General features: G+C 45.0%; 1 protein-coding gene across 7 annotated transcripts in view; it reads left to right on the top strand.

The window, feature by feature from the left end:
• frmd4a (FERM domain containing 4A) overlaps positions 1–12,483 on the top strand; it is a 721,373-nt gene that overhangs the window by 681,417 nt on the left and 27,473 nt on the right. For all 7 annotated transcript variants that reach the window (XM_043714187.1, XM_043714188.1, XM_043714186.1 and 4 more), the window contains 4 exons: positions 5,447–5,675; positions 7,194–7,250; positions 7,971–8,208; positions 10,906–11,073. In XM_043714187.1, coding sequence (XP_043570122.1) covers positions 5,447–5,675; positions 7,194–7,250; positions 7,971–8,208; positions 10,906–11,073 — 692 coding nt within the window. The remainder of the gene's footprint in view (positions 1–5,446; positions 5,676–7,193; positions 7,251–7,970; positions 8,209–10,905; positions 11,074–12,483) is intronic.

Raw genomic sequence — 12,483 nt, 5'->3', positions numbered from 1 at the left:
TTGTTGGAGCTGCACCCATCCAGGCAAGTGGGGGGTATTCCATCACACTCCTGAGTTGTATCTTGGTGGACAGGCTTTGGGGAGTCAGGTGGAGAGTTACTCACTGAAGGATTCCTAGCCTCTGACCTGCTCTTGCAGCCACTGTGTTTATGTATTCCAACAAAGGAACAGAATAAGCAGATGTTATATGAGGCCATGACCAATGTGTGATGCATCCCTTGGTCACTCAGTCAAAAATGGAGAATGACTCCTTGTCTGAGTTACAAAGTCCCATGGAACCATGACCAGGAGTCCCCCACTTCAGATCAGGCATATAAGAAATAAATGAGGCCAGTCAGCCCCTCTAGACTGTTCTGTCGCTCCATATGATTGTAACTGACCAACCTCAGCTCCCTGTTATTTGAATATTTAAATATTCAATATTTGAATATGCACAGCTCGCTGGGAGCCAGAGTTTGAAAGATTCGCAAAGTCAAGCTATTTGTCCAAATCTCAGACTGATTCTGAGACTGTGACTCTGTTTCCTAAATTCCTCAAACAGGGCATCTTCTATCTCAGCTTCTACCCCTTCCAACTTGGTTGTGTTTCTTTGACATCGCCTGTCATGTTTGTAAACCCATGGAATACATCCTGAGCCCAACACGTGATCATTTCCTGACAGGAATAATCTCTCCATGCAAGGAACCAGTCTGGTGAACCGTCGCTGGACCCCCTCAAGGGCAAGGGTGCCCCTCCTTCACTAAGATGTCCAACAGAAGCAGCAAAACCATTTTTGAATACTTTGTGTTGTGTATTAGAACATGGCTATAGAATGTTTATTTCCAGCGAAGGAACATGGGAGTGGGATTGTAACTGCAGCATTGCTCCTTCTTACAGTCCTCAAAGCTGGTATGTGGAGACTTCAGTCTAGCTTTGCCTGAGAGTACAGGTCTGTGATTAGTGTTAGTTTTGGAATGTGATGTGGATGCAGACTCTGTCCACAGTACCCAGGAGAGAAGGATAGATGCCAGATGCGTTATTTTTAGATTCCGCTGTCATCTGTGGAGTTTCAGATGCCAGTACAAACTGTTTTTAAAGGAAAAGGAAACATTGTTGAACAGAGAGCAATTTCAGATTATGCATTTCCGATTGTGCTTCAATAATGAGCTGTCCGTGCCAACGCAGTGAGTGTTTGAGACATATCTCTCCTTCCTTCCACACATTAGTGGTCACTATTGATGTGTATTTAATACAGTCCAGCCAAGCAATAGTAAGCCATCCACGCTTGGAGTATTGTGCATAGTTGTGGGCCTCATATCTCAGGAAGGATGTACTGGCCCTGGAACGTGTTCAGAGGAGATTAACAAGAATGGTCCCAGGAATGAAAAGCTTAACATATGAAGAACTCTGGGTTTATACTCGATAGAGGTTCGAAGGATGAAGGAGGATCTAATTGAAACATACAGAATACCGAACGGCCTGGACAGAGTGGATGTTGGGAAGATGTTTCCATTGGGAGGAGAGACTAGGACCCAAGATCACAGCCTTAGAGTAAAAGGAAGACCCTTTAGAGATAAGGAGAAACTTCTTCAGCCAGAGAGTGGGGAATCTATGAATTCATCATTACAGAAGGCTGTAGAGGCCAGGTCATTGAGTATATTAAAGACTGAGATAAGTTCTTGTGTATCAAGGGGATCAAGGGTTACAGGGAGAAAGCAGGAGAATGGGATTGAGAAACTTATCAGCCATGATTGAATGGCAGAGCAGACTCAATGTGTTGAATGGCCTAATTTCTGCTCCTGTGTCTTATGGTCTTATATCCAAGAATGAGCTTTTCTTGTACAGGACCTTCCAAACCCATGACTACTTCCATCAAGACTAGGTTTGCACCACCCTCCAGGTACATGTATATGAAAATGGTAGGTTACTGGCTACATCTGCACTTTATATTAACCGTCAAACAATTTCCATTCAGTGACCAAGGGTAGAGTGGTGGCTCTGGCTGAAATATCCACTCCCCAGCCTTGGGTTGCTATAGAAACCTTACAAATGATCCAGCATAGAAAGGCCCATTCGGTCCATCTTGTCCATGCTGAGCCAGTGACACCCAGATGCTCTTTCTAATCCCATCTTCCCACACACGGTCCATAGCCCTGCACCTCTCAGCACTTAAGGTGCTGATCCTGGGACTTTTTTAATGTGCCTCCATCTCACTCAGGCAGTGAACTCTAGACCCTCACCACTCTCTCTGTAAAAACATTTTACCTCACATCCTTCTAACCCTTCTGCTGCTTAGCTTGAATTGATGAGCGGGGAAAGAATTAAAAGGGACCTAGGGGACAACTTTTTCACACAGAGGGTGGTGCGTGTATGGAATGAGCTGCCAGAGGAAATGGTGGAGGCTGGTACAATTGCAACATTTAAAAGACATCTAGATGGGGACATGAATAAGAAGCATTTAGAACAATATGGGCCATATGCTGGACGTACATGGAATAGTGTAGGTTAGGTGGGCTTCAGGTTGGTATGACAGGTCGGTGCAACATCGAGGGCTGAAGGGCCTGTACTGCGCTGGAATGTTCTATGTTCTAAATGGGGCTAGATTTATCTAGGATATCTGGTTGGCATGGACAAGTTGGACCGAAGGGTCTTTTTTCGTGCTTTACAGCTGTACAAAGCCTGGTTTTTTAACTCTCTGCCAAGGGAAGCAAGTTCTTCCTGTCTACCCTCTCTCTCACTCCCTCACATTGTTGTACACCTCAATCATGTCACCCCCTCAGCCTTCTCTGTTCTAGGGAAAACAGCCCCAACGTCTCGAATCTCTCCTCGTAGCTACAATTCTCCAGCCCTGGCAACATTCCAGTAAATATTCACTGCACTGTCCAGAGCAATTGCGTCCGTCCCGTTATGTGGTGACCAAAACTACACACAATACTCCAGTTATGGCCTCATCAGTGTCTTATACAGTTTCATCATATCCCTGCTTGTGTATTGTATCCCTCTGATGGAAATGTGTTGCTGGAAAAGCGCAGCAGGTCAGGCAGCATCTAGGGAACAGGAGAATCGACGTTTCGGGCATTAGCCCTTCTTCAGGAATCTGAAGAAGGGCTAATGCCCGAAACGTCGATTCTCCTGTCCCTAGATGCTGCCTGACCTGCTGCGCTTTTCCAGCAACACATTTCCATCTCTGATCTCCAGCATCTGCAGACCTCACTTTCTCCTATTGTATCCCTCTGCTAATGGAGAGCATTCCATATGTCTTTGTTACAACCTTACCTACCTGTACCACTATACTGAGGTGACTACACTGCCCTGACACACACCTCGGTTACAATCAGATAGACCCCAGGAGCTACCTTTTGACTTTGGGGGCAGGGGTTCAAATCCCACCAGGGCAAATGATGAAATTGGAATTCAGTTAGAAGCTAGTCTAATGATGACACTGGAACCATTGCTGGTTGTCAAAGCCCATCTGGCTCACTAATGTCCTTTAGGGAAGGAAATCTGCCGTCCTTACCCAGTCTGGACTTGTGATTCCAGACCCACTGCAATGTAGTTGCCTCTTGAGTGATCTCTGGGCAATTTGGGATGGGCAATAAATGCCACGTCCCATTAAAAGAAATACCAGGATCCAAGAGGGCTGGTGGCACAGTGGGTAACACCCCTGTCTCTGAGCCAGATGGTCTTGGGTTTGCAGCCCACTCCAGAGTTGAAGCGTGTGGTGCTGGAAAAGTGCAGCTGGTCAGGCAGCATCTGAGGAGCAGGAGAGTTGACGTTTCGGGCATAAGCCCTTCATTGGGAATGTCCCACTCTCGGAATGTTATTAGGCCCTGGTGTTCTGGGCCCTGTGCTTGGCATAGCTGTTTGGGCAACCATTGTGCATCCCACTGATGCCAGCAACACAGGATTTGGTCCGTGGTCTGGCTGGGGTGGATTTGGGACCTTGTCACCTTTCCCCATCCGTGGATGTTGAGCCTGCCATCAAGCACAGAGCTGGAGAGGAAGGGCAGTCCCTTGACAGGCACTTTCCATTGTCACTCTCAGGCATTGACTCCTTCGCTATGTTGGGGTCATGCTTTAATAGCTGGGCTGGTTGGAGGCCCTCTGAGTATGAGCATTTTAATCAATCACGTCTCGAGCAGTCCATACTTTGCCGCGTTATTGACAAACTGGGAGCAGGACTTGCGGGATGCGGGAAAGAATTATCAGAATTTATCGCCATGGTCAGTAAAGAAAAAAGGGCTCATATTTATCTAAAAAGAAGGGTTTTAAATAAATGATAATGTTCTTTTTAGAAGTTTTCATATGAGAATCATAATGTGCCTGTATTCTTTCTGCTGTGCAAAATAATTGTGCAAGTTTGTGTGTGATTATGCACAAATATATTACTGTGCAGCAACAAATATTCATATGCACGGCAGAAACGTTCACGTTTTGAAAGGCAACATCATGACAATGATAGTTTGTCACAGACTCCTGCCCAGATGATGGACCCTGCAGTCAGTGCCATGTTCCAGTACCAGGGTCAGGTAATGAACTTCCAGCTGACAGAATTCACTGTGGAATGCAATACTTGCAGTGTAGATTACAGGTTGGTGCAGTTAGTTGAGCTATAGGGAGAGGCTGAATAGGCTGGGGCTGTTTTCCCTGGAGTGTCGGAGGCTGAAGGGTGACCTTATAGAGATTTACAAAATTATGAGGGGCATGAATAGGGTAAATAGGCAAAGTCTTTTCCTGGGGTTGGGGAGTCCAGAACTAGAGGGCATAGGTTTAGGGTGAGAGGGGAAAGATATAAAAGGGACCTAAGGGACAACGTTTTCATGCAGAGGGTGGTACGTGTATGGAATGAGCTGCCAGAGGAAGTGGTGGAGGCTGGTACAATTGCAACATTTAAAAGGCATCTGGATGGATATGTGAATAGAAAGGGTTTGGAGGGATATGGGCCGGGTGCTGGCAGGTGGGACTAGCTTGGGTTGGGATATCTGGTCGGCATGGACAGGTTGGACCGAAAGGTCTGTTTCCGTGCTGTACAGCTCTATGACTCTATGACTAGAGCTCCCTCAGCAATGGCCCTGGCTCAGGATAACCCACCTCAGTAACTGTACAATAATTTCCAGTCATAAACCTGCAATCTCTCTGTGTACATGATCAATATTTTAAAGCAAAACAAGATACAGGTTCAGAGGGTTGATCATTGCAAAAGTTGTTCATATTAACGTTTCATATTATGTTGGTATCGATGGGATGGCTAGAGAATAAAAATTTTTAAAAAGTTTTTTTTATTATTTTTATTCTCTAGCCATCCCATCGACACCAACATAATATGAAATATTAATATGAACAATTTTATTTATTTTTTTCTTGATCTTTCTTCTAAACACTCTCTTGCTGTGGAGAGAATGGGTTTGCTGCTTTTTCTTTGGATGTTAAAGAGATAAGTACAGTTGGTGTTTTCTTTTATCCCCAGGAGGTCGAGTTGGAACGTCTCGAGAGAGAGTTTGCCATTCAGTCACAGATCACTGAGGCAGCACGACGGCTTGCCACTGACCCAAATGTCAGCAAAAAGATGAAGAAGCAAAGAAAGATGTCCTATTTAAATGCACTTAAAAAACTGCAGGACATTGAGAATGCCATCAATGAATACAGGGTCAGGTCTGGAAAGAAACCCACACAGAGGGCATCTCTCATCATAGAAGGTGAGTGCTGATGTTGTTACTGGAGGATTTAACTTCTGCATTGTTTAATGTCTTCATGCCGATTCCCTTTAATGCAGTCATTAATCAGAATGGGGCAACAGCTGCATTAAAACAGAGCACAAAGGAATTCATAAACAGAGGCTTTGAGTCCAAAAGTGGGGAAGTTATGCTGCACTTTTAAAGAGTTCTGGTCAGGTCCCAGTGAGAGTGTTATGCCCAGTCATAGTCACCACTCTGCAAGACAGATATGATGTCTGTCAAGCTGCAACCAAGTCAAAAATCACACCACACCAGGTTACAGTCCAACAGGTTTATTTAAAACCACAAGCTTTCAGAACGCTGTTCCTGAGACAGCTAGCGAAAGAGAGTACATCGGACACAGAATTTAGAAGGAAAAGATCAAAGGGTCATACAGCTTTGCAAACTTATTGAACAAACAAGGTCTTTAATCAATTACAATTTTGTAAGAACTGCAGCAAGACCTGGACAATATCAAGATTTGGGATTAAAAACAGCAAGTAACATTCACACCACACAAGTGCCAGACAATAACCATCTCAAACGAAAGAGAATCTAACCACCGTCCCTTGATATTCAATGATGCTACCATCCCTGAATTCCCCACTACCAATATCCTGCTACTGACCAGAAACTGAACTGGATTAGCCACAAGAGTAGGTCAGAGGCGCAGAATCCTACAACAATTAACTCCCCTCCTGACTCCCCAAAGCCTGTCCACCTTCTATAAGGCACAAGCCAGGAGTGTGATGGAATACTCCCCACTTGCCTGGATGGGGACAGCTCCAACAACACTCAAGAAGCTCGACACCATCCAGGACAAAGCAGCCCCCACTTGATTGGCACCACACCCAGAAACATCCACTCCCTCGCCCACCGACGCTCAGTAACAGCAGTGTGTACTGTCGACAAGATTCACTACTGAAATTCACCAAACATCATCAGACAGCACCTTCCAAACCCACGACCACTTCTGTCCAGAAGGACAAGGGCAGCAGATACATGAGAACACCATCCCCTGCAACTTCCCCTCTGAGCCACTCACCATCCTGATTTGGAAATATATCACTGTTCCTTGACTGTCACTGGGTCAAAATCCTGGAATTCCCTCCCTAAGGGCATTGTGGGTCTACCCACAATATCTGGACTGCAAGACGGTTCAAGAAGGCAGCTCACCCCCACCTTGTCAAGGGGCAACTAAGGACGGGCAATAAATGCTGGACCAGCCAGTGATACCCACATCCTTTGAATGAATCAAAAGAAGGGTAACCTGTACTGTTGAGAGATTTTGTAAGTTGTGTTCAAGTGAGAGGGGCATCTGATTTCTGTCTCTTGCCCACCTGGTATTCCCCAATGAAAGTGATCACATCATGTTCCAAGCGATACCGGCTTAAATTTCAGCCACAACAAGAGACGGTCATGTTATCAGCTCCACCCTGGTTCATCCATCCTGTACATTGTGCTGTTACATAAAACCCTTCCTTTGTGCTTTTCCCACAGAAGCAAACATTGGTTCTGAAGACAGCTCGTTGTCAGATGCCCTGGTTCTTGAGGATGGTAAGTAGTCTCTTCACTCAGTGTCTCATGTTGAGATGATGGGGCCGGGGAGCAGTCTTGTCAGGTCTTTTCATTACCTTAAGGGAAGTTATTTCACGGAACAGCTTTTGGAAGCACCGTTTACCCTCCTTTCTCCCCACCCTCGCTGTTCCAACATTGCATGAAATTCATAAGCCCCAAAGCAAACTCCAGGGATGAAGGGGTTCTGTCTTTGTCAACATGTAACCCATTACAATGAACTTCAAAAACTCAGAAGATTGGCCATGATTTACTGAACAGTCAAATATGCTGGAGATTTCAGGTTTTTGGGCTTTAAGGTTAAAGGGAAAAGAATAAAAGGGAACCTGAGGGACAACTTTTTTACAGAGGGTGGTACACATATGGAATGAGCTGCCAGTGGAAGTGGTTGAGGCAGGTACAATAACAACATTTAAAAGGCATTTGGACAAACACATGGATAGGAAAGGTTTAGAAGGATATGGTAAAAACAATGACTGCAGATGCTGGAAACCAGATGCCTGTCCTCGGATGCTGCCTGAATTGCTGTGCTCTTCCAGCACCACTGATCCAGAATCTTAGAAGGATATGGGCCAAGTGCAGGGAAATGGGGTTAGTGTGGAGGGACATTTTTGTTGGCATGGACTGGTTTGGTCTGAAGGGCCTGTCTCTGTGCTATACAACTCTGTGACTCGACTCTTACTCTCCAATCATTTTTTGCAGAAGACTGTCACGTTACGAGTGTTTCATCACCGGTACAGTCACCTCATAAAGGCTTACCTCCCCGACCACCATCACACCAGAGACCTCCTCCCCCCCAGTCTCTGGATGGATTAAGGCAGCTGCACTACCATCGCAGTGATTACGACAAATCGCCCATCAAGCCAAAAATGTGGAAAGAGTCGTCTTTAGACGAACCCTACGAAAAGGTCAAGAAGCGTGGATCTCACAGTCACTCCAGGTGAGTCGATGGTTTCAGGGAGACAGAGTTCACCAAGGCTGGTAATGGCAGCAAAACAAAATCATGTCATTTGACATTCTCACACAGAATGCAGCTCCAACATGGATCTTACTCCAGCAGAATCACAATGGACTGGATTTACTCCGGTGCTTCTGAGAGAAAATCTGTTCTTGTGTAGGTGATACCACGTGCAGTGCTTTTACTCAAGTGTCATTGGCTGCTTCAACAGAAGGCTCTTGTGATGCAGTGATAATGTCCCTATCTCTGAGCCAGGAGGCCTGGCTTCCCGTCCCACCTGCCCCAAAGAGCGTATAATGTCATCTTTCAACAAGTGGCTCAGAAAATTAACCAGCCTTTTATTATCCGGCACCTATGGGACAGGAGCGTACCAGCTGATCAAATATTTCCCGTTGGATCAAGGGGTCCCCATAATCAATGTAATAGAAACGTAATGCGGGGGTGGTATACACATGACTGTTATAGTTTATTTGCAGCACAAATCACTTATGCAACTTTGCCTAAATAAAATGTACCAGCAGAGACCCTACCCACTCACACCTTCAACTGACTACTCGGACATTGCGGAGTATTTGAGATATATAAATTTTTATACAGAGTGCCAGTTCATAAGGAGCTGATTAATACAAAGTGTACCTTAAACTCTTCAGTACTGGGGTTCAACTGGTCTCCCAACCATAACATGGGACTGAAACCTGGTCATTTTCATTTGCAGCTCATGTCAACAGTTACAGCATTTTGAAGTAACTTTGTGCATGAAGTGCTGTTTCTGCTTTTTAATCTGGAATTAGAAGGTTCCTTGCCCCCAATGAGGAATTGTTAAATGTTAAATTGTTAAATGTTTGTATCTTTATTGTTGGAAAGGATGTTTTATGCTGCTAGGATTGAGGAGGTAAAAGGTGTGTGGCCATTGCTGTCTAGTGTGTTGTACAGACATGTAGATACGAAGTAAACGCTGATTAAATTGCAAGTAAAGAACATCAGTGAAAGTACAGTCAGGTTTGACTGGGGAATAGTGTGTAAGTGCTGGGAGTGAATACCCAGGTAGCTCCCAGTGCTGAGAGGGATTCTGTTCATTACAATGGTCCACAGGGAGGTATTGGCAGAGACACCTTGACTTCTCAGTGATGAATTATCAATACCTCAGACCTGGGAGCACAGTTTGTGTTTCCAACCTGGGTTTTAGCAACAATTCCATTTGAAATTCTATTTTCATCCATCATTTTTTTTTCCCTGTTTCTAAATATTATAAAATCTTCGAGTTACACAGTTTAAAGTAAAATGCCCTGATGTATGAATCACTGAGAAAAGAATGGGGGATATTCTGTCTTTTGGCCATCATCTATCCCACAACCAACCTTCATGATATAAAGACAAAAGTAGAGTTATTGAGTCATACAGCACGGAACCAGACTCTATGGTCCAACAAGTCCATGCCGAACATAATCCCAAACTAAACTAGTCCCACCTGCCTGCCCCTGGCCCATATCCCTACAAATATTTCCTATTCATGTGCTTGTCATGCTGTTAATGGGCGGCACGTTGGCTCAGTGGTTAGCAACGTTGCCTCACAGTGCCAGGGACCCGGGTTTGATTCCAGCCTTGGGCGACTGTCTGTGTGGAGTTTGCACATTCTCCCCCTGTCTGCGTGGGTTTCCTCCAGGTGCTCCGGTTTCCTCCCACAATCCAATAATTTGCGGGTTAGGTGAATTGGTTGTGCTAATTTGCCCACGTTCCAGGAAGTTTAGGTTAGGTGCATTAGTCAGGAGTAATGTGGAGGAATGGGTCTGAGTGGGTTAGTCCTTGGATGGTCTGTATGGACTTGTCAGGCTGAATGGCCTGCTTCCACATTGTAGGGATTCTTTGATGATCCAAATGTCTTTTAAACATTGTAACTGTACCCACACCCACCACTCCCTCAGGACGTTCATTCCACATGTGAACCACACTCTCTGTAAAAGATATGTCCTTCATGTCTTTTTTAAATCTCTTTCCTCTCACACTAAAAATGTGCCCCCTCGCCTTGAAACCCCCATCCTAGGGAAAAAACAACTACCGTTAACCCTGTCTATACCCCTCATTATTTTATTAGTTTCTATAAGATGGCCTCTCGACCTCCAACGCTCCAGTTTGCGATTTCGGTTCGAGCAGCTTTTGGGATCTTGCTGTGTGAAAACTGGCTGCTGAGTTTCCTTACATCCCAGCAGGGTTCAGGGATGTTTGGCTGTGAAACTGATTGAAAGTTCTGAGGTCACGCAAGGTGCTATATAAATGCAAGTTTATTTTCTTTAGCGTTAAGTTTCTGGTTGAAGCTGACATGCCCATAGTTATAAATTTTCCTGTTTTCTGCAGTCCATCTCCAGTCAGCCAAAAATGTCCGACATTTGTCCTAATTAAGTATGTATTTTGTTTTTGGGCACTGTACCTTCCATGACCCACCAGGGCTACCAGCTGATGGATCTGGGTCATTTATTCAATCATGCAAAACACTCCAGTGACTGAGCTGTTGGACAAAGCACCAGAGTGTGACTCTCACAGTTTGCATCAACGTGGTTTTTTCTATTGTGAATCTAGCCTCCATTTGCCGGGCATAACTCTGTGTGTTTGCAAATTAAATCTGCAATGTTTTGCTGAGCTAAAGCCTTTGCAGTGACTTTGTGTGTTTGTGTTACTCTCTAGTGGGCACACACGGTTTCCCAGTGTAGGGAGCTGTGCAGAGGCAGGAGCTGGTGGCTCCCTACAGAGCAGTCCTGTAAGAAGCGCTTCTCACTGGAACTCCTCCCAGTCCAGCATGCCGTCCACACCAGATCTCCAGATCCGAAGTCCCCCGTATGTCCATTCCACACGGTGAGTGACCTGACAAAACTGCTGATGTTGGGGCTCAGGGAAAAAACATGCAGGGAGTGTGATTCGGAACCCTGAGCAGGGAGCCATAAAAGTACACACAGGTCTTCCAGCTCTGATAGAGAAGCTTAGATCGGGTTTTGAGAAGATTTGTAGCTCAGGTTGAGGTTCTGGAAGTAAGTTTGCTTGCTGAGTTGGAAGGTTTGTTTTCAGACATTTCGTCACAATACTAGGTAACACCTTCAGTGAGGCACTGGTGAAGCTCTGGTGGTATGGCCCACTTTTTATTTATGTGTTTAGGTTTCCTTGAGCTAGTGGTGTCATTTCCTGTGGTGATGTCATTTCTTGTTGTGATGTCATTTCCTGTTCTTTTTCTCAGGGGGTGATTAATGGGATCCAAGTAATGTATTTGTTGATAAAGTTCCGGTTGGGGTGCCATACTTCTAGGACTTCTCACGCGTGTCTCTGTTTGGCTTGTCCTAGGATGGATGTGTTGTCCTGGTCGAAGTGGTGTCCTTCCTCATCTTTACGTATCGATACTAGTGAGAGTGGGTCATGTCTTTTTGTGGCTAGTTGCTGTTCATGTATCTTGGTGACTAGTTTTCTGCCTGTTTGTCCAGTGTAGTGTTTGTTACAGTTCTTGCAAAATATTTTGTAAATGACGTTAGTTTTGCTCGTTGTCTGTATAGGGTTTTCAAGTTCATTAGTTGCTGTTTTAGTGTGTTGGTGGGTTTGTGGGCTACCATGATGCCAAGGGGTCTGAGTAGTCTGGCAGTCATATCCGAGGTGTCTTTGATATAGGGGAGGGTGGCTAGGGTTTCTGGATGCATTTTGTCTGTGTGTTTGGATTTGTTGCTGAGAAATCTGTGGACTGTGTTCATTGGGTACCTGTTCATTTTGACGACACTGTATAGGTGATTTTCCTCTGCTCTTCATAGTTCCTCTGTGCTGCAGTGTGTGGTGACTCGTTGAAATAATGTTCTAATGCAGCTCCATTTGTGGATGTTGGGATGATTGCTTCTGTAGTTCAGTTTTTGGTCCGTTTGTGTTGTTTTCCTGTAGACGCAGGTTTGAAGTTCCCCGTTGGCTGTTCACTTTACTGTGATATCTAGGAATGGCAGTTTGTTGTTGTTTTCCTCCTCTTTAGTGAATTTTATGCCAGTAAGGGTATTATTGATTGTCTTGAAGGTTTCCTCTAACTTGTTTGGTTTAGTGATGACAGAGGGGTCATCCACGTGGCAGATGCAAAGTTTGGGTTGGATGGTTGGCAGAGCTGTTTGTTCGAGTCTCTGCATTACTGCTAGCAGAGGCTAGTTTGTTGCTGAGAAATCGCAGCCTGTGTTCATTGGGTACCCCTTCTTTTGAATACACTGTATAGGTGATTTTTCTCTGCTCTTTGTAGTTCCTCTGTGC

The sequence above is a fragment of the Chiloscyllium plagiosum genome, chromosome 23, assembly GCF_004010195.1.
Source record: "Chiloscyllium plagiosum isolate BGI_BamShark_2017 chromosome 23, ASM401019v2, whole genome shotgun sequence".
Lineage (NCBI taxonomy): Eukaryota > Metazoa > Chordata > Chondrichthyes > Orectolobiformes > Hemiscylliidae > Chiloscyllium > Chiloscyllium plagiosum.
This window is presented reverse-complemented; position numbering and strand designations above follow the sequence as displayed.